The sequence below is a fragment of the Danio rerio genome, chromosome 24 (genome assembly GCF_049306965.1).
Source record: "Danio rerio strain Tuebingen ecotype United States chromosome 24, GRCz12tu, whole genome shotgun sequence".
In the NCBI taxonomy this organism is placed as follows: domain Eukaryota; kingdom Metazoa; phylum Chordata; class Actinopteri; order Cypriniformes; family Danionidae; genus Danio; species Danio rerio.
In genome coordinates, this window is record NC_133199.1 from 38,057,501 (window position 1) to 38,078,056 (window position 20,556).

Genomic DNA, 20,556 nt, shown 5'->3' on the forward strand with positions numbered 1-20,556 from the left:
TACTGCCAGGATAAAGCTGTTCAATAACAAATCAAAACACACCACACCGAGCCCCAGAGCGCAGCAATCAAACTGCGGAGTATAATAAAACCCACAGCGCAATCAGAAACTTTTCACAGCGTACAAAAGCCAGTGAATGCAGAGAACATGCTGGAAATCAGTGTTAGTTCAAACCTGAAGAAAACCAGAGATGTGAACCCGAACCGGCTACTGTTTCTAACTCCGACTTTATAGAGAGCCACATAAAAATGAATGTTGTTTTTATATTTATTTTCAAGAGTTCACACGTAGATAATGCTTGAAGATATTAGCAGGTTTGGCATGCTGTCCCGGGAGGGAACCCTGAGCATGTAAAGCGTAGGTATCAAACTCAATTGCTGGAGGGCCGCAGCTCTGCTGTGGCGACCCCTGATGAATAAAGGGACTTAGCCAAAAATGAATGAATGAACTATCTCACTGATCAGTTTGTAAATTTGCATTAAAAAACATTCAATAAAAATAAAAATGTGGGTGTAAATTAGCAAGTGTGAAAGAAATATAAAAAATATTAAATAGCTCAAATACAATTAAGCTCAATTAGAAATAACACTCACCGGCCACTTTATTAGGTACAACTTACTAGTATCGGGTTGGCCCTCATTTTGCCTTCAGAACTGCCTTAATCCTTTGTGGCATAAATTCAATAAGGTACTGGAAAATTCCTCAGAGATTTTGCTCCATATTGACATGAAAGCATCACACAGTTGTTGCAGATTTGTCGGCTGCACATCCGTGATGCGAATCTCCTGTTCCACCACATCCCAAAGGTGCTTTATTGGATTGAGAGCAGGTGACTGTGGAGACCATTTGAGTACAGTGAACTCATTGTCATGTTCAAGATACCAGTCTGAGATGATTCACGCTTTTACATGATACATTATCCTGCAAGAAGTAGTCATCAGAAGATGGGTACACTGTGGTCATAAAGGGATGAACATGGTAAGCAACAATCCTCAGTTAGGCTGTAGTGTTGACACCATGCTCAATTGGTACTAATAGGCGCAAAGTGTACCAAAAAAATATCCCCCACACCATTACACCACCAGCCTGAACCGTTGGTACAAGGAAAGATGGATCCTAGCTTTTATGTTTTAAATGCCAAATTCTACCATCCCATACCCTACCATCCGAATGTTGCAGCAGGAATCAAGACTCATCAGACCAGGCAACGTTTCTCCAATTTTCTATTGTCCAATTTTAGTGAGCCTGTGTAAATTGTGGCCTCAGTTTCTTGTTCTTAGCTGACAGGAGTGGCACCCGGTGTGGTCTTCTGCTGCTGTAGCCCATCTGTCTCAAGTTTGGACGTGTTGTGCGTTCAGAGATGCTCTTCAGCAGACCTCGGTTGTAACGAGTGCTTATTTGTGTTACTATTCAGCCTTTCTATCAGCTGGAACCAGTCTGGCCATTCTCCTCTGACCTCTGCCATCAGCAAGGCATTTGTGCCCACAGAACTGCCGCTCACTGGATATTTTCTCTTTTTCCGACTATTCTCTGTAAACCCAACAGATGGATGTGCGTGAAAATCCCAGTAAATCAGCAGTTTCTGAAATACTCAGACCAGCCTGTCATTTAAATCATCTTTCTTCCCCATTCTAATGCTCAGTTTGAACTGCAGCAGATCGTCTTGACCATGTGTACATGCCTAGATGCATTCAGTTGCTGCCATGTGATTGGCTGAATTTGCGTTACAAGTAGTTAGACAGGTGTACCTAATAAAGTGGCCAGTAAGTATATTTATGTATGTGCACTTTAAAATAAAATGAAAAAAAAATAAAAATCCATTGGTGGGAATATGCAAGCGTATAAGATAAAACAGAATGAAATGTAACTAAAATAAAAGTAGGTACAACTTGACTAGCACTTTTCACAACTTCCTGTTCACTTCCTGTGCATATACTGTTTCTACAGACACAATCAACAGCTTTAATTAAATAATGTATTATCTCTCTCATTCATTCCTTTTCTTTTCAGCTTAGTCCCTTTATTACTCCAGGGTCGCCTCAGTGGAATGAACCGCCAACTTATCAAGCACGTTTTACGCAGCGGATGCCCTTCCAGCCGCAACCCATCCCTGGGAATGTATTATGCCTCTGTCACTTTTTATTTAATTGTATCCTTTCTAGTGCTTTATTCCAGCTCTTCTCCTCATTGAAGCTAATAAGTACTCGAGACTTTATAATAACCTTCATCATTTTGCCATCATTATGCAAATCATCTTTTCAAAGGTGAACACACTCTAGGTAGTTTTTTTATTTAATCAGAATTCTGAATCATTTGCACAAAAAATACCAAAACACAGATCCATTAGAAATAAAACAACAACAAAGTAACCTGTCTAACTGTGCACAGCAACAGTTGCCAAGACAGGATTGGCCAGTAGATGTTTTAAGGCGGGGCTTAAAGCCTCACTTACAGGAAAACAGCATTAGCGCTCATTTCTGAAGTCATTAAAATTATATTATGCCCTTCTGATTAAATTTAAGAGCCTTTTAATAAGAATCGCATTAAAATATAATTGGATTTAATATCATTTTGCATATCTAATGGCACCAGAAGAGAAGATAATCCTCCCATTAAATGAAGTCACTTTTTGAAGTCGACTGCAAGAATGAGGCAGATTTTATGATGGATTTGGAGAGCTTTGATGTTAAAAAAGGAAGAGGAAGCTGAAAATGTAGGGCAGTAAATTGAAGGCTGGATGAAGAGCGTGCCGGTGCCTTTAGCACTTGATTATTTCAGCTAATTGATCTATTGCTGAGGGTCGATGAATGGAGACGTATTGATCTGGGCTGTTAGAGACGTGTTTGTCTTTGATCCACTTCAACTCCTGACAATTAGTTCTCCCTAGAAACTCTATGGGATGCACTTGAGGAGTCACATGACCTCGCTCACACACACACACTTACACACACACAGAAACATGTACACAAATGCACGCTCATACACATGTATACACATTAAACATAAAAATAAACACTGCCTGTCATGACTGTGATCATTAATTCATTCATTTTCCTTCGGCTTAGAGCCTTTCCGGCATGTTTTATACAGCTGATAACCCTTCCAGCTGCAACCCAGTACTGGGAAACACCCATACACTCTCACAATCACACATGCACTCATACACTACAGCCAATTTAGCTTACCCAATTCCCCTATAGCGCATGTCTTTGGACTGTGGGGGAAACCGGAGCACTCGGAGGAAAATCACACCAACACGGGGAGAACATGCAAACTCCACAGAGGAATGCAACTGGCCCAGCTGGCAATCGAACCAGTGACCTTCTTGCTGTGAGGTGGCAGTGCTAACCACTGAGCCCCTGTGCTGCCCAGCTGAGATCAACTTTATCATTAATCTTGATCATTACATTTGATTAAACTGAATATAAACACTAAGGAGGACTGGGCAAGCATTTAAAAAAATAAATAATTAAATAAATAAGCTGGTAAATATTTAAAAAAAAAAAATGAAAAGAATTTTTTGATAATGAGATTTTTAAAATCTATTAATTAAACTTTTTTTTTTACATATTTAAAATGTGAATATTAAAACTGAACTTTAAAATTCATATTCTAAAAGTCTATTTACTGTAATTTTATAACAAATTTTCTACTTTAATATATTTTAATTTGTAATTTATTTCTGTGATTCAAGACGAAAAAATTTTAGTTGCTGCAATGCTATATGAAGTCAATTGAAAATAATTGCTTGATATTTAAAATATTTTTAAATGAATTTTTCAAATCAATTTAAGTATAAAATGAAAAAAAAGGTGTTTAATTCTATCAACAAAATAAAATTAAATAAATAATTATAAAATTGAAAAAACAATTAAAACAGTTGAATAAATACAAATAAAATAAAGTAAAATTTTTTGAATAAGTTATAAATAATAAGTCATTAAAAATTGCATTCAAATTTAATTAATAGTAAAAAACAAATATATAAAATTTTAATGTAAAATAAAATAATAAAATAAATTATAATAAATAATAAAATAATATAAATAAATATATTATAAACATATATTAAAAATAAATTAATAATAATAATAATAATAATGAGACAAATAAATAAAAAACAAATAAAACATATAAATAAATATATAAATAAAATATAAATAAATATATTATAAATATATAATAAAAATAAATAATAATAATAATAGAACAACTAAATGAGACATAAATAAATAAAATGCAAATAAAACAACTAAATATATAAATAAAACATAAATATATAATAAATATATAATAAAAATAAATAATAATATTAATAATAATAAAAATAATAAATAAATAAATAAATAAATAAATAAATAAATAAATAAATAAATAAATAAATAAATAAATAAATAAAAACAGTCTGGTTTTCTCCAGGTGTCAAAAACATAAGAGTGATGTGGATGGCAAGCTTATAAGGACATATGATAAAAGCAATATGTTTAGCATTAGGTACCAGTTGCTGTTGACAAGACACAAAAGTCTGAAAGCCGGGAGCCACACCAAACCCCAGCTGATCAATGAACGGCGGCTCGTCCTGACTGTGGATCTGAACTTTGATTCCCGCTTCATACGAGGTCTCGTCTGCAAAAAAATAAATAAATCACCAAGATTACTTACACATCTCGAGCTCCTATCGCCTCTAGGCAGAAATATAATGAGATTATAATGAACTTCATAATTACTTGATCCAGAATGCCAATACATGCTTCTTTACTGTCGCCTCTAGACATAAAAATCTCCTCTGGAGCCATTAAAACTGAGATTAATAGATTATAAATGCGCAATCTTCATTGGCATTCATCATATCTGAACGCTGACCGCATGTAATGTACAGATGATTAAATTGCGCTTTGGTATTCGCGACTCTTTCGGTTTTAGATTCATTTTCTACGCATGATTATGTTGAAAAATTGTAGCGTCACAGAAAAAAACTGCACACAGAAGTAATGGAGCAGGTGAACTTGTGAAAAAACACCAAGAGAGAGAACTAATCTTGTTATCTCTGAATTTAATTGCTCTAATGTGACGAAAAGCATTTAAATGTGGCCACTTATAGATAAACTATTCTAAATTTCCTTCAGAAATGATGTATAACTCCTGTCTTGTTTTTCTGAAATATCATTTTTTTCAGCATAAATTAACTAAAGGAACCTGTAATGTATGCATCATATAAATGTATATAAAGTTTAAGGCAAAATTATAACCCCTTCTGTGTCATTTAAATTCACAGAATTTCCTATTCCTATTTTAGTAGCCCCCTTAAGAAATAATCTTTTTTGATTGGCTACAGAACAAACCACCGTTATATAGCCACAGCCATATCACCCAGCAGCCCAAGATTGGTTACTCACTGAAGCCAGGCGGAGCTGAGCCTGGTCAGTACCTGGATGGGACACCACATGGAAAAAACTACGTTGCTGTTGGCAGTGGTGTTAGTGAGGCCAGCAGGGGGCGCTCAACCTGCGGTCTATGTTAGTCTGAATGCCCCAGTATAGTAAAGGGGGCATTATACTTTCAGTGAGCGCCATCTTTTTGGATGAGATGTGAAACCCAGGTCCTGACTCTCTGTGGTCATTAAAATTCTCATGGCACTTCCTAAAAAGTAGGGGTGTAACCCCGGTGTCTTGGCTAAATCTCCTTCATTGGCCCTTACCCATCATGGCCTTCCAATCACCCACCGAATTGGCTCTATCACTATCTCTGAGCGCACAGGCGCCGTCGTCCTATGCTACACACTGGTGGTGGTGTGAAGAGACCCCCCCCTCATGATTGTGAAGCTTTTTGGGTTTATAGCCGTGCACAATAAATGCGCTATATATATGTATATATATATATATATATATATATATATATATATATATATATATATATATATATATATATATATATATATATATAATATCCATTACATAGACAAGTCATTATATAATGTAATGTGTGTGTGTGTGTGTGTGTGTGTGTATATATATATATATATATATATATATATATATATATATATATATATATATATATATATATATATATATATATATTGATATTATATATACACACACACAATACATTATATAATGACTTGTCTATGTAATGGAGGCTACGGAGTGCTATGCAGGTAAACCTCACTCCTCTAAAGGTGCTCTAGCTACAGATGCTAGAGGCCATGGACTTTAGCCTCCTTGTTACACCAACCGACTCCCATGCACATAAATGCCAGTTCAATCCCAGCTCAGCGCGGGTTGGGTGGGGTAGGACCGTTGGGTTGCAGTTGGGGGCTCGTCCGGGATGGGAGTGAGGTTTAGGGGGGTTGAGTGTAACAGAGGCCGGCTAGCGAAGTGCTGTGCAGGAAAACCTCACTCCTCTGACCTCTAGACTAGACAGATGCTAGATTCAATTCAATTCAAGTCAGCTTCATTTGTATAGCGCTTTTACAATGTAGATTGTGTCAAAGCAGCTTCACATAAATGGTCATAGTAACTGGATCAGGGTAGTTCAGTTTTTAGTGTTTAAGTTCAGTTCAGTTCAGTTTAGCTCAGTTCAGTGTGATTTAAAATCGTTACTGAGAGTTCAAGCACTGAAGAGCAAATTCATCGATGCGTAGCTCTACCAATCCTGAACCATGCGAGCCAGTGGCGACAGCGGAGAGGGAAAAAAAACTTCACCTGGTAGGAGAGTGAAGAAAAAAAAACCTTGAGAAAAACCTTAATTTCTCCGCTGGCCAAAAGTCTTGTGTAGATGCCATGATCTATAACCACATTGTTATGCCGAGTTCAGACTGCATGATTTTAGTCCCGATTTTGACTCGCCGTCAAGTTGAGAAATCGCAGACAAATGCCTGAAATCACAGGCAAATCGGTGCTCGTTTACATGAGTAACCATCACACAGTGTGAACTATCAAAGACGCGATCTGAGAGAACCGCAGATGAGTCGTCGATGCCCGTAAGATATTTGCCGTGCTAAATATCTGAAGCTGTCGGCGATTCAAATCATGCCGTGTGAAATGAGTTTTGACTGGAAATAACATCAGCGATCGCCTACAGCCAATGAGAGAGCAGCATCCACTAGTATGAGTATCTGCAGGCTAGCGGGAGGACGGGGGAGAAGTTAAAAGCGCTCATTTTCAGTTTATTTGGACCCAAGAAATGAAGGAAAAACCAGTGTACATTTGGCAGGAGCACCCGTGTCTGTTTGACGTGTCATCTGAGCAAAACCACAACCAGGTCAAAAAAGAAGAGAAGAGGAAAAATGGCTAATTCCCTTCAAACCCAGGTGAGCAAATATGTATATTGTCTACCCCATTAAAGGCTTCTTTCTTGTTATGTAGTTAATAACAAAAGATATACTACATGTTTTTGGTTGTAAGACGTAGTTTGGACGAAGTTGTCAGCGATTCTTCCTATTGTAAGGTATTGAGGTGTGAAACCCCCCTTCGCCCATTATTCTTGCAGTGTAAACACAGCAGCGACAAAATTCTAGCCCAGATAGTCATGCAGTGTAAAACCATCTGTGACACGACTACTTAGAAAATCATGCAGTCTGAACTCGGCAGTACAACAACTGACTCCCATGCAAATAATCGCAGGATCGATCCCAGCTCAAGGAAGGTTGGGTGCAGTAGGACCGGTGGGTTACACCTAATAACATAACTTTCCGAATTAACTAAATGAACCTAGTTAAGCCTTTAAATTGCACTTTAAGCTGAATACTAGTATCCTATAAAATATTATGCACAGTCATCATGGCAAAAAAAAAAAATCCATCTATATAAGTATCACGGTAGAACATTATGTACTTTTCTGTCTCAAACTAAATATATATATATATATATATATATATATATATATATATATATATATATATATATATATATATATATATTTTTTTTTTTTTTTTTTTTTTTTTTTAAATATTTCATAAATGATGTTTAACAGAGCAAGGAAATTTTCACAGTATGTCTGATAATATTTTTTTTTCTGGAGAAAGTCTTATTTGTTTTATTTTGGCTAGAATTAAAGCAATTAATATTTTTTATAAACCATTTTAAGGTCAAAATTATTAGCCCCTTTAAGCTATATATTTTTCCGATGGTCTACAGGTCCTAGTTAAGCCTTTAAATGTCCCTGAAGCTGTATAGAAGTGTCTTGAAAAATATCTAGTCAAATTTTATTTACTGTCATCATGGCAAAGATAAAATAAATCAGTTATTAGAGATGAGTTATTAAAACTATTATGTTTAGAAATGTGTTGAAAAAAATCTGCTCTCCGTTAAACAGAAATTGGGGAAAAAAATAAACAGGAGTCTAATAATTCAGCGAGGTTAATAATTCTGACTTCAACTGTGTATACACATGCAATATAAATTTAGTTTGGTGATCCGTCAACAGCGAATCCCTTTTTTCTTTTTTATCTATTGTTTACCTGTGTCACCCCAGACCGGTAAGTACTCATCCTGTTGAATATCCAGCATGATTTCCAGTCCGTTTCCTGTTCCTCCTTTTAAAGTGGTCAACAGTGGGTTTCCATCAAGACCAGAGTTGAACGTGTAGCATTTCCCATATCTCGTGTAGATCTGTAGGAGAAAAACAAAAAAAGATAAAAACCTAAATTAAATTTTGCATAATATAAACAATATTATAGTTTTACTGTATACAATATTATATTATAGCACATTCCATGACCATGTAGTTGTCAATATATTATTATTATTATTATTATTATTATTATTATTATTATTATTATTATTATTATTATTATTATCAGTAACAATAATATTATTGTTATTATTAATACCAATACTACTACTACTAATAATAATATTAATAATAATGATTTTATTATTATTGTTGTTGTTATTATTATTATTATTATTACTATTATTGTTATTTTAATAATAACTATTATCATTATCATTATCCTCACATTGTAATAATAACATTTTATTATTATTGTTGTTGTTATTTTAATAATAACTATTATCATTATCATCATGATCAATGATAATAATAACATTGTAATAATAACATTTTATTATTATTATTATTATTATTTTAATAATAACTATTATCATTATCATAATGATAAATGATAATAATAACATTGTAATAATAATAATAATAATAATAATAATAATAATAATAATAATAATTATTATTATTATTATTATTATTATTATTATAAAACAGTAGTTGGTATCATTAATAATAATTATTATAATAATAATGATAATAATTTTATTTTTGATAATAAAAACAATAATAATAATAATAATAATAATAATAATTATTATTATTATTATTATTATAAAACAGTAGTTGGTATCATTAATAATAATTATTATAATAATAATGATAATAATTTTATTTTTGATAATAAAAACAATAATAATAATAATACTAATAATAATAATAATAATAATAATAATAATAATAATTATTATTATTATTATTATTATTATTAATTACTATCATTTAAAAATAATAATAAAAAAACTTGCTTTAGTGAGGGGGGGGTACAAAATAATTAATTCTCTAAAGTGTGCTTTGCTTTAATAACAACAGATGGGAAAACATCTTGCGACAATGTTTGGTGTGTTTTCATCAGTGACTCAAGCAGCACTAGCAGAGATGGAGACTGTGTTTAAATTAAGCGGATTAAATGATGACCTATAAAAAACTCTTACTGACTTACTGAGAATTAATTACATTATTCATTCACAATTCATCAAACATTCCAAAAAAAAGACAGAGGTGATAGGTTGATGTTGACACGCTCATTTAAAAGAAATCCAATGAAGTGTCAGCAGTTTAAAGAGCAGCTTGGTCTTGTCTCCAGATAATGGCTGCCTCAGATATGATGTTTTTTGACAGTGATAAAGCGCGAGACACGGATGAGCCACACAGATGAGCTCCGTCACGCTTTCTAACCCGCTGTGACTCTAATGAGCGCTGGATTCAGATCAGCAAGAACCGTCTCAAATCCCTACTCCTGCTCGGAAACAACACAGACCTTGACTGAGCACAAAAAAAAAAAAAAAAAAAAACTGAAACAAAAAGGTAAAGCCGCATTTTGACTCTGCGTTTCAGTTTGAAAATGATGTATATGTTAGGGATAAAGTACTTCCAGGAGGTTGTTATCGCAGAAAAAAGTCTGATAGGCTTATAGGGAGCCCGACGAGAAGCAGAGCACTGTTGTATAAGACTGAAGACCGTCTAGATGTACTTTGTCCCACTACTTGCCCTAACACATACCAATTAAACACTAAATATTGTTCTCAGAAGTAATAGTTTATTAAGTCTTTAATTAAACGCAAAGCTGACAGAAACAAAAACAGCTGATGGAGTATAACCTGTGCATTATTCAGACACAAGATGGCACCAATAAGTCAAAATCGCAATTGCAACAGGAATGAAAACAGCTGTTGGAGTATACACTAACCTGCACATTATTCAGTCACAAGATGGCGCCAAACAGTCAAAAATGAAAAGTTGACAAATGAAAACAGCTGATGGAGTATACACTAACCTGCGCATTATTCAGCTACCAGATGGCGCCAAACAGTCAAAAATGCAATTGCGACAGAAATTAAAACAGCTGAGGAGTATACACTAACCTGCGCATTATTCAGTCACAAGATGCCGCCAAACAGTCAAAAACGCGATTTGCGACAGAAATTAAAAGAGGATGGAGTATACACTAACCTGCGCATTATTCAGACACATGATGGCGTCAATCAGTCAAAAATGCAAAGCTGACAAACAAAAACAGCTGATCAATCATACACTAACCCTACGCACTATTCAGTCACAAGATGGCGCCAAACAGTCAAAAACATAATTGCGACAGAGATAAAAACAGCTGATGGAGTATACACTAACCTGCAAATTATTCAGTCACAAGATGGCGCCAAAAAGTCAAAAATGCAAAGTTGACAAATGAAAACAGCTGATGGAGTATACACTAACCTGCGCATTATTCAGCTACAAGATGGCGCCAAACAATCAAAAATGCAAAGCTGACAGAGATGAAAACGTTTTGCTAGCTTGTAGGTAAAATTTTGGTGCTCAAGAGACAGAGATGTAACCAAGAGAATAGTCATTTTTTGAAATAAAAGATTTTTCAAAATAAAAGTTCGATCAGACTCAGATAATAAATAAAACTAAAAAATTAATGACTTCTTGTGCAGCCTGTACCAATTGATCCACTGACCGGTGGTTGGGGAAACTGCAGAAGACTTTTTAGATCAGAACACCTTAACAAACTCCATTGCAAAGTCCTGACTATCTTCCAGAGCTCCAGCTGATCAAGTGTTACATTATTAAACCTCTGTCAGTGTTTTATTCAAGGCCACGAGTGAGGCAGATCTTGCACACCTGACCTTTAAAAAGGACACGAATCTGCCTGACACAATCTCAGCTGCAAATCGCTCCGTTCCCACATCCTTATCCAGCATCTGAAGAGTGCGACGCAAGGTTAAGATTGATTATCTCGCGATCGCAATTAACACGAAAGCGCTCCGAGCCAAAATGAAACGTTGTTGTCAGCACGCCGACGCATCACAGACGATTTGTGTTTGCAGTGTCGAGTTCACGGTTTACCAAAACACACCAGATGAGCACATTGTCTCAGAACAATAGTCTCTCTCTCGTCCCTGATTCCCAAGTAATTAACTTCATTCATTCTGAAGGGAAGCGCCAGGCGAAAGCCATTTAGATGGATGATTCACAGCGGAGTATAATCCGCACAGATTCCCAGAAAGCAGTCATGTTGATTTCACATCCGATTTCTGCCATGCGTACAATTTCATATGCTTAGACACTGGAAGGGATTTGGGTGTTAGTAGAGGTGGATTGGGTTTCTATCTGATAATGGAGAAAAATAAGATCCAGATATTGAGTAAAGGAGTTTAGCTGGAGGCAGGTTTTAAACACATCTGTGCAAAGCACCCAGAGCTTTTTAATAATTCATGCGTTTTCTACCAGAAATTTGTCAGAGTGCAGTTTCTGTGCCAGTAGATGTTACAGAGATTTTTTTAGCCTCGGGGTTTGAGTCCTCTAAACCTGCCACACGTCTTGCACAAGAAAAGAGAATGGTAGAAAAATGTTTGGAGGTGAGTGACAAATGCGGATGACAATTTTTGTTAATAAACGATTTGAAATAAGCATTTGACTTATAAAAACACATGCAGATGGAAGTCATGAGTGCACAGCTCATATTGCACCATGGTACTGCATGTATTTATATGAATATGGTACACGTTACTACAGGGATGTCCAAACTCGGTCCGGCAGATTTTAGCTCCAACTTGCCTCAACACACCTGCAAGGATGTTTCTAGAAAGCCTAGTAAGAGCTTGATTAGCGAGCCCAGGTGTGTCTGATTGGGGTTAAAACTAAACTTTGCAGGACACCGGCCCTCCACGACCGAGTTTGGACACCCTTTTGTCTTTAGAACTGCCTGTATCCTTTGTGGCATAGATTCAACAAGATACTGAAAAATATTCCTCAGAAATTTTGCTCCATATTGACATGATAGCATCACACAGTTGCTGTAGATTTGTCAGCTGCACATGATGTGAATCTCCCGTTCCACTACATCCCAAAAGTGCTTTATTGGATTGAGAGCTGGTGACTGTGGAGGCCATTTGAGTACAGTGAACTCATTGTCATGTTCAAGAAACCAGGCTGAGATTATTCACACTTTATGACATGTGGCTTTATGGCTGCAGGACCAGCTGTGGTCAATCATAAGCACTTGATCCTCTTGAAATTAGCTTAAATAAGCTTCACGCAGCGTAACAAATCTATTTCTGCAACATTTCAAACTTTTTTTTTTATATTTTATTTTAATAAAAAGCATTTAATGCATATAAAAATCCCTGTTATACTTGTAATATTACACAGTTAAAAAATGTAATATATATTTAATAATTGTATAATTTCTTAATATATTTAAAAAAATTTATATGGACACACATTTTAATATTTAGAACAAAAATTTCTGGATGGCAAAACATTATTTAATTTTCATTTAAAATTCAGTTTTGTCACTGTCATTTATACACTAGGTTTTACCCCTTTTATTAGCAACATTTTGTACTTTCATTTATTTTTTTAACCTATAGGCAATTTATTTGACATTTATTACTGACATAAAAAAAAAAAAGCTTTTGATGCATATAAAAATCACTTTTGTACTTATATTTTTGTTTAGACATAAAAACGAAATGCAGTATTTATTGAAAACATTTTAAATGTATTATAGTATGGCATCTTCATTACAATTCATGTCATTTATATTAATGTTCGACATCTTTATTAAATATATTACAGCATTTTCAATAAAGTAAATAAAAAACTAACAAAATAATAGAACAAATGGCAGCATGAACAGTGAATAAACTGTTCAGTTTAACTCATTCATTCATTTCCCTTAGACTTAGTCTCTATTTCAGAGGTCCCCACAGCGGAATGAACCACCAACTATTTCAGCATATGTTTTACACAGCAAATGCCCTTCCAGCCACAACCCAGTACTGGGAAACACCCTAACCCACTCATACACACAAACACACGCACGCACTACAGACAATTTAGCTTACCCAATTTACTACTATAATGCATGCTTATGGGGAAACAGGAGCACCCAGAGGAAACACACACCAACACGGAGAGAACATACAAACTCCACACAGAAATGCAATTGGCCCAGCCGTTACTCAAACCAGCGACCTTCTTGCTGTAAGGCGACAGTGGTAACCACTGAGCACCCGTGCCACCTTGTTCATTTTGTAAAAGCATATTTATAGTCAGTTTATACAAAATAATACTACATTTAAATACAAAAAAATAAAAGTTTCTTATTTCCCATTTGACTTTGAGGTAAAAATGTGTCTCACACACATTAAAAACACATTAACGCAGTTAAAATGGTTTAGCCATCTCTTGTGATAAACCCTGAGCTGTTACAAAAGGTAATCGCTCCTATTTCTAATCCATTTAAACACCTTGACATGCACTATTCCCAGAAGACCAAAGCAGGCGTTCCTAGAAACACAACAAAATCTCTCATTCAGACAGTCTAATTAATTCTTTGAACAGCTTTGATTAACAATAATGGTGTCTTGCTTTTCTAACCCTGAGCAACCACTGTTAACCCAAGACACTGCAGGTGAACAGGGTACAAAAACACACACTACTAGCACAAAAGCTGAACATTTTGTTTCTTTTTTAGATATATTAGTCCATGATTTTTTTTTCCATGGGGATTTGGGGAATCTGTTTTATATAATTCAGAAAATAATGTGAACAGCAAGAAAAAAAAATAGGATAAAATGTTTTATATAATCAAATGACGTGTGAACAAATCCCTCTGTTAAACCAGCAGAATATCGATATGAATAAAACATTGACGTTGGGTGTATGTATAGAGCTGCTGAAGTGGAGATTTATGGCTCAGTGCAGGAGGGAAAAATCTCGTTTTGAGCAAACAGCCTTTTAAACTATGCAGTGCAATTGAAATCTATAGACACAAATTGATCACCTGCAACAAATGCAAAATGTGTATACTTTGCATAAAAAGTGTATTTCGGAATAAACCACTTTATGAAAAGACGAAAAGCTCCAAATCTCCAAAGTGCATGAAAAAATAAATGATTTTTTGTCTGCGGGATCTGGCCATAAAGGGTTAGTTCACCCCAAGAAGTTATGTTATTATTCAGAAATACATTTGATATGTTGTTACAGTTTACTGAGACCTTTGTTCATCTTCAGAACACAAATTAAGATATTAATATCAGCCAATCACATGGCAGCAACTCCATGCATTCAGACATGATCAAGACGATCTGCTGCAGTTCAAACCGAGCATCAAAATGAGGAAGAAAGGTGATTTAAAAGACTTTAAACGTGGCATGGTTGTTGGTGCCAGATGGGCTGGTCTGAGTATTTCAGAAACTACTGATCTTTTGGGAATTTCACGCACAACCATCTCTAGAAGAATGGTCAGAAAAAGAGAAAATATCCAGTGAGCGGCAGTTCTGTGGGCACCAATGCCTTGTTGACTGGTTCCAGCTGATAGAAAGGCAACAGTAACTCAAACAACCACTCGTTACAACTACAGAAGAGCATGGATGGGCTACAGCAGCAGAAGACCATACCGGATGCCACTACTGTCAGCTAATAACAGGAACCTGAGGCTACAATTCACACAGGCTCACCAAAATTAGACAATAGAAGATTGGAAAAACGTTGCCTGTTCTGATGAGCCTCGATCTGATTCGGATGGTAGGGTCAGAATTTGGCGTCAACACCATGAAAGCATGGATCCATCCTGCCTCGTACCAACGGTTCAGGCTGGTGGTGGTGATCTAATGGTGTGGGGATATTTTTTTGGCACACTTTGAGCATCGTGTCAACACCACAGCCTACCTGAGTGCTTGGGATGTGGTGGAACGGGAGATTCACATGGTGGGTGTGCAGCCGACAAATCTAGAGCAACTGTGTAATGCTATCATGTCAATATGAAGCAAAATCTCTGAGGAATAATTTTAGCATCTTGTTGTATCTATGCCACAAGGGATTAAGGCAGTTCTTAGGGCGAAAGTAGGTCCAACCTGGTACTAGTAAGGTGTACCTAATAAAGTGGCCGGTGAGTGTATATATTTCAGAAACATTGTCAAAATACTCTATGTGACATCAGTTGTTTTAACTGTAATCATACGAAGCTCCAATAAAACTTTTAATTCTGGAACAAAACAAAAAAACGACTCTTCGTGAATATCCTCTCTTCCCCATTAGGTCATCATGGTGTGCATTTACATTTGGCAAATTGTGACAAATTATCTTATAACGTATCCTTTTATCGTGCTAACAAACCCACATTTCTCCATAAATTTAGAGAAATATCATCAGACAAGTCATTACTTTTCTCCAAATCTTTGAGAGAAGCAAAGATAAGGAACAACAAATAATTTTAAGCTGCTAAAGAATGACAGTTGGGACATAAGCAAATATCAATAACAATAAACAAATCCTGCTTAGTCAAATGCTAATGTGCTAATGCTGTCGTCTAGTGACAACGGCTCACAAACTTGCCTTATGGGAGATTTACATACAATATAAAGCAGCATGGGTTTTTATTGTAATCCTGGGTTCATACCAAATGTAAAGCACTCCCACCAACCCATTTTTTTGTTTAATAGACATCTAATTGATGTCAAAACATAAACAGCTTGGGTAAAACAAGACTAAATTTAGGCTACCAGTGTAAATCTTCAGTGAAAGTCACACATTTTCAACCTCTCCCTAATCAAACACACTTGAATTAACTCATCAGGACATACAAAACCTAAAATGAATGGATCACATAAGGGGGACATCTAAAATATGTGATGTTGGTGTACCTTTGGGAAACACTGCCCTAAAACTTACCCTTTCTGTAAATCATTCCTAAAATCAGAGGGGATTAATAGTTGGATAATGACATATTGGGCTCTATTTTAATGACTTAGGCGCAAAGTCTAAAGCTCACGGCAAACACATTAAAGGCATGTCCGAATCCACTTTTGCTATTTTAAGGATGGAAAAATATGGTTTGCACCACGGTGCAGGGTCTAACAGTTTTGTGCTTATTCTCCCTAATGAGTTATGGGTGTGTTTTGAGCATAACATGCTTTAAACCAATCAGAGTCTCATCTCCCATTCCCTTTAAGACTCAGTTGTTTCTTGCTATTCACACGGGAGGCTTTGTCAGTGGAAAAACTGAATGCTTTGCTAGCGAGAAAACTGTTAATCAGACCATCTGCAGCATGAGGATAAAGAACGAGTCTCCTCCATTCAGCCTCTTTACCTTCTCTTTACTTTTACTCTTTACTCCTTTACTTTAGTGGATAAGGAAAAGGTGTACACACTCCACTGAAGACATCCATTAGCCTACATATTTAAATTCGTTTGTTAAGCACAAAGATTTGTTTCAAAACTATTTCTAAATTCAGTTTTAATCACCACCAAACGAATAAATAAACAATAATACCAAAGTGTGGTCAAAAAATTTAGTTATATCCAAACACACGTCCTGTTCTTATGCCCCATATGCTGAAGCATCCGTCTCCAAAACCTGACAGGTGAACAAATCTAAACTTATTTGTATTAAAACAAATATAAATATGGATATAATAAATACTACTACTAATAATAATAACATTATACAAATTGCAAATTGTCATGAATAAACTGAAAAAGACCCCTTCCCCAGGGTGAAGGAGGCATGGCTGTGGTTTTTGTTTTTAAAAATATAAAATATAATTAGAAAATAATAATTTTTGCAGCATTTTAATCCTTTAATTTTTTCATATGTAAAGATATTTGTGTATTGCTGTACATCATGTGTGTATTAAGCAATGTGTAAGCATTTGAACCCACATGACATAGACGTTTAACTAACGACTGGACTTTAGACCAGCTTTTAGTTGTTCAATGGCGCAGTCTATTTCAGTTCTTCAAATTAGCAATGCACTAAAAATGCCCCTTAACACACCTCCTTTCTAGACTCCCACACACAAGTCCACAGAGAGGAGCAAATGGATTTGCTATTTAAACAACGTGATGCAAATTGTGAAAATTAGGGTTGCGCTGCTCTGAAAATAGCAACAACTCGACACGCCATGCACGTCTTGTGCCTTGTTGCGCCTGGTGTATAATAGGGCCCCGAAGCACATAACTGTATCTGTGAGACTTAGGCCCAATCCCAATTATATATTTGTACCCCTTCCCCTTGGCCCTTGAAACAGAGTGTGAAGGGCTTCAAAATTTACCCTTAAGAAATGGGACCGCACAATAGCACCTGCACACATCATCATGTCATCTCCATCTCTTGCTTCATATGAGATCGACGATCGCGACAGCTGTAGTTACTTCAGTTGGGTTATATTTTGGTATTTATCTTCAGGAAATCACAAAGACAACAATATAATGTTATCATTATGATCTAATGTGGCAATAAGCTCGTAACTGTACTGTGCATTTAACACAGTGGCCATATTCATCAATGTAAACACGAAAACAACATAACCATTATAGCGGACACTGTAAAAAGCTCATTCTCAGGCATTTGACTTCTCTAACAGGGGATTTGAGTTTAAGATGTTTAAGTATGATGTGGGACGACAATACAGGGGTTAATATTATGGATTATAGATAGCAAAAATTAGCGTTTTTTATTTTAGCGTTTTTTTTAAGCATGACGGTAAAACACGAGCATTATAAATGTATTAAAGCATATGCTTGTTTGTTGTAAAAATTTGTAATAATCTCCTGACTTCCAGATGGAGCTATGCTATCGTTGTGGCTGGGGTATTCTGGGAAATTTTCTTACCGCTTGGTTTCATGTGTGGTCCTGAAAAAAAATCTCCCTTTCAAGGGGTATCTAGCCCTTTCCCTTTAGCCCTACACCTTCAAGCTAAAACAAATTGGGACACCCCTACTCCTCGTTTTGTGCATTGACGTGAAGGGGTAGGGGTTTCCTAATATGTTTTAGCTTGAAGGTGTAAGGCTAAAGGGAAAGGGCTAGATACCCTTGGAAAGGGAGATTTTTTTAAAGGGGAGGGGCAGAATTGGGGCTAAATTTATCTGTAAACCTATCCCTTAAATCTGATTGGAATGTATTTCCAGGTTTTCACAAAAAACTATTAAGTTATATTAAAAATATTTAAGTAATTAACTATTAGAAACCGGATTAAATGACTAATATTGGCTAAAGTAACATAAATAATATTTGTTGTCAAGACTTTTGGTCATATAGTTTTGTATACGGTGTAGGTATTCATAAGTGTACCATGATGTTTTACATACAGGAGTGAAGTTCTTGTAAGTACAGTTTTCTCCACGGAACCTGCACTCCAGCAGCATGTCTTGTAATTGGTGGCCCAGCCTGTCAATCATCTCAGTGGTGTTTAACGATTGGTCGGGAGGCGGGCTGTAGTGGCTAAAGTCCAGCAGGTGCAGCAGGCGCTCTCGATGGCGGCTGTGTTTGAGCATTGAAACGCTCTGCCGGTTCAGCGTGTGGTTCAGATGTAGGATGTCCATCCAGTAGCCGCTGTAATACAGATCATCTCTGGTCAGGCTGGACACACGCAGCCGGTTCTGGTTGCAGAATGTGATGGCCGGAAAGGTCATGTTGTTAGACCAAACCATGTAGATCTTCGTCACAGCTGGGTAGGAGAGCAAATACAGAATGCGGTTCCAGGACCACGTGAAGAGCAGACCCAGACACACCAACAGGGCCAGCAGCCAAAACAAGCGCTGGGTTTTGGATTTGTGGGGCGAGAATGCATGCTTTAGCCCATGGACTTTGGTTCGGAGGACAAACGCCGTCGTGATGTCTTTAATGTTGTGGGTTAAAGTCATTTTGAGTTTTCTGCAGCTGCTGGGACTCTGAGCTTCATGTCGGTTTATTGTCTCCTGTTTGGATGGGGACGTTTTCTCCATAGTGCATTAAATACTGAGTTTGTACTGCATTATGAAGCAGTACGCCTTCAGTGGAGAAACAGCCTCCTGTGATTGATGATAATCCCATTAATCAATAATAAAAATAAAAAAACCTAATAAAGAACTTTAAAAAGCACTATTACTTAACAGAGACATTAAACACACAGACTGCACAGACTGTATGCTAAAACAAACTATAAAATCCAAACTATTTGCGTCACTTAAAATAAAGGTGAACTGAAATAAAAAAAAAATAGAGTACTACATATATAATGCCGTGGACTTATTTTAAGTTGAACTTAATGTACTTAAGGAACATCTAAAATAAAGAAATAATGCATCTAAATTAATAATAATAATAATTATTATTATTAAAGTTTCTTTCATCATATTTAATAAATTGTTGAAATTATGTTTATTATAGATTACGCAAAATACCAAAAAAACATTAGCATAACAAATATATCTCATATATGACAATATACATATTAACTGATACAATGTAAACACTTAACTTGATTAAATCTGAACTTTTATAAAATAATAAAAAAGGTATATTAATGATTAAACGGACAAAATTTAATTCTTAAAAAATTAATTCTTAAAACACTGCGCAACATAAAAATATAAAAGTGGACATTAATCCAAATTATTAGTTGAGATTAGTTAACAACCATGTTCCAGTATTTTTATAATTATCTAAAAATAACACTGTGAAATATCTACTTTATGTAAAAAAAAATATAATATTAATTATTATTATTAATATTAAGCAATATGTTGGTCTACTTGTTTATACATTTTATAAGACTAATAAAAAAACACAACTGTTAGTTTATGTTTAGCTCAGCGCAAAAATATATGTACATGAAACTTTTTATTATTAATAAAAATAAATAAATAAGTAAATACATAAATAAATAAACCATACTTAAAATAAGGATGAACTTAAAATAAAACAGTATACTGTATATATTGCTATGCACTTATTTTAAGTTCAACTTAATGTATTTAAGTACCATTTAAAATAAT

At 35.3% G+C, this 20,556-nt stretch overlaps 2 protein-coding genes across 11 annotated transcripts in view; both read right to left on the reverse strand.

Annotated features, from left to right (window-relative positions):
- agap3 (ArfGAP with GTPase domain, ankyrin repeat and PH domain 3) overlaps positions 1-20,556 on the reverse strand; it is a 985,397-nt gene that overhangs the window by 379,527 nt on the left and 585,314 nt on the right. The window lies entirely within an intron of this gene.
- Positions 1-20,556, reverse strand: part of asic1c (acid-sensing (proton-gated) ion channel 1c) — a 215,793-nt gene that overhangs the window by 29,303 nt on the left and 165,934 nt on the right. For 7 of the 10 annotated variants that reach the window (XM_073940213.1, XM_073940212.1, XM_073940214.1 and 4 more), the window contains 2 exon segments: positions 8,462-8,612; positions 4,499-4,626 (listed from right to left, as the gene is read on the reverse strand). In XM_073940213.1, the coding sequence (XP_073796314.1) occupies positions 4,499-4,626; positions 8,462-8,612 (279 nt within the window). 10 annotated transcript variants of the gene reach the window in all.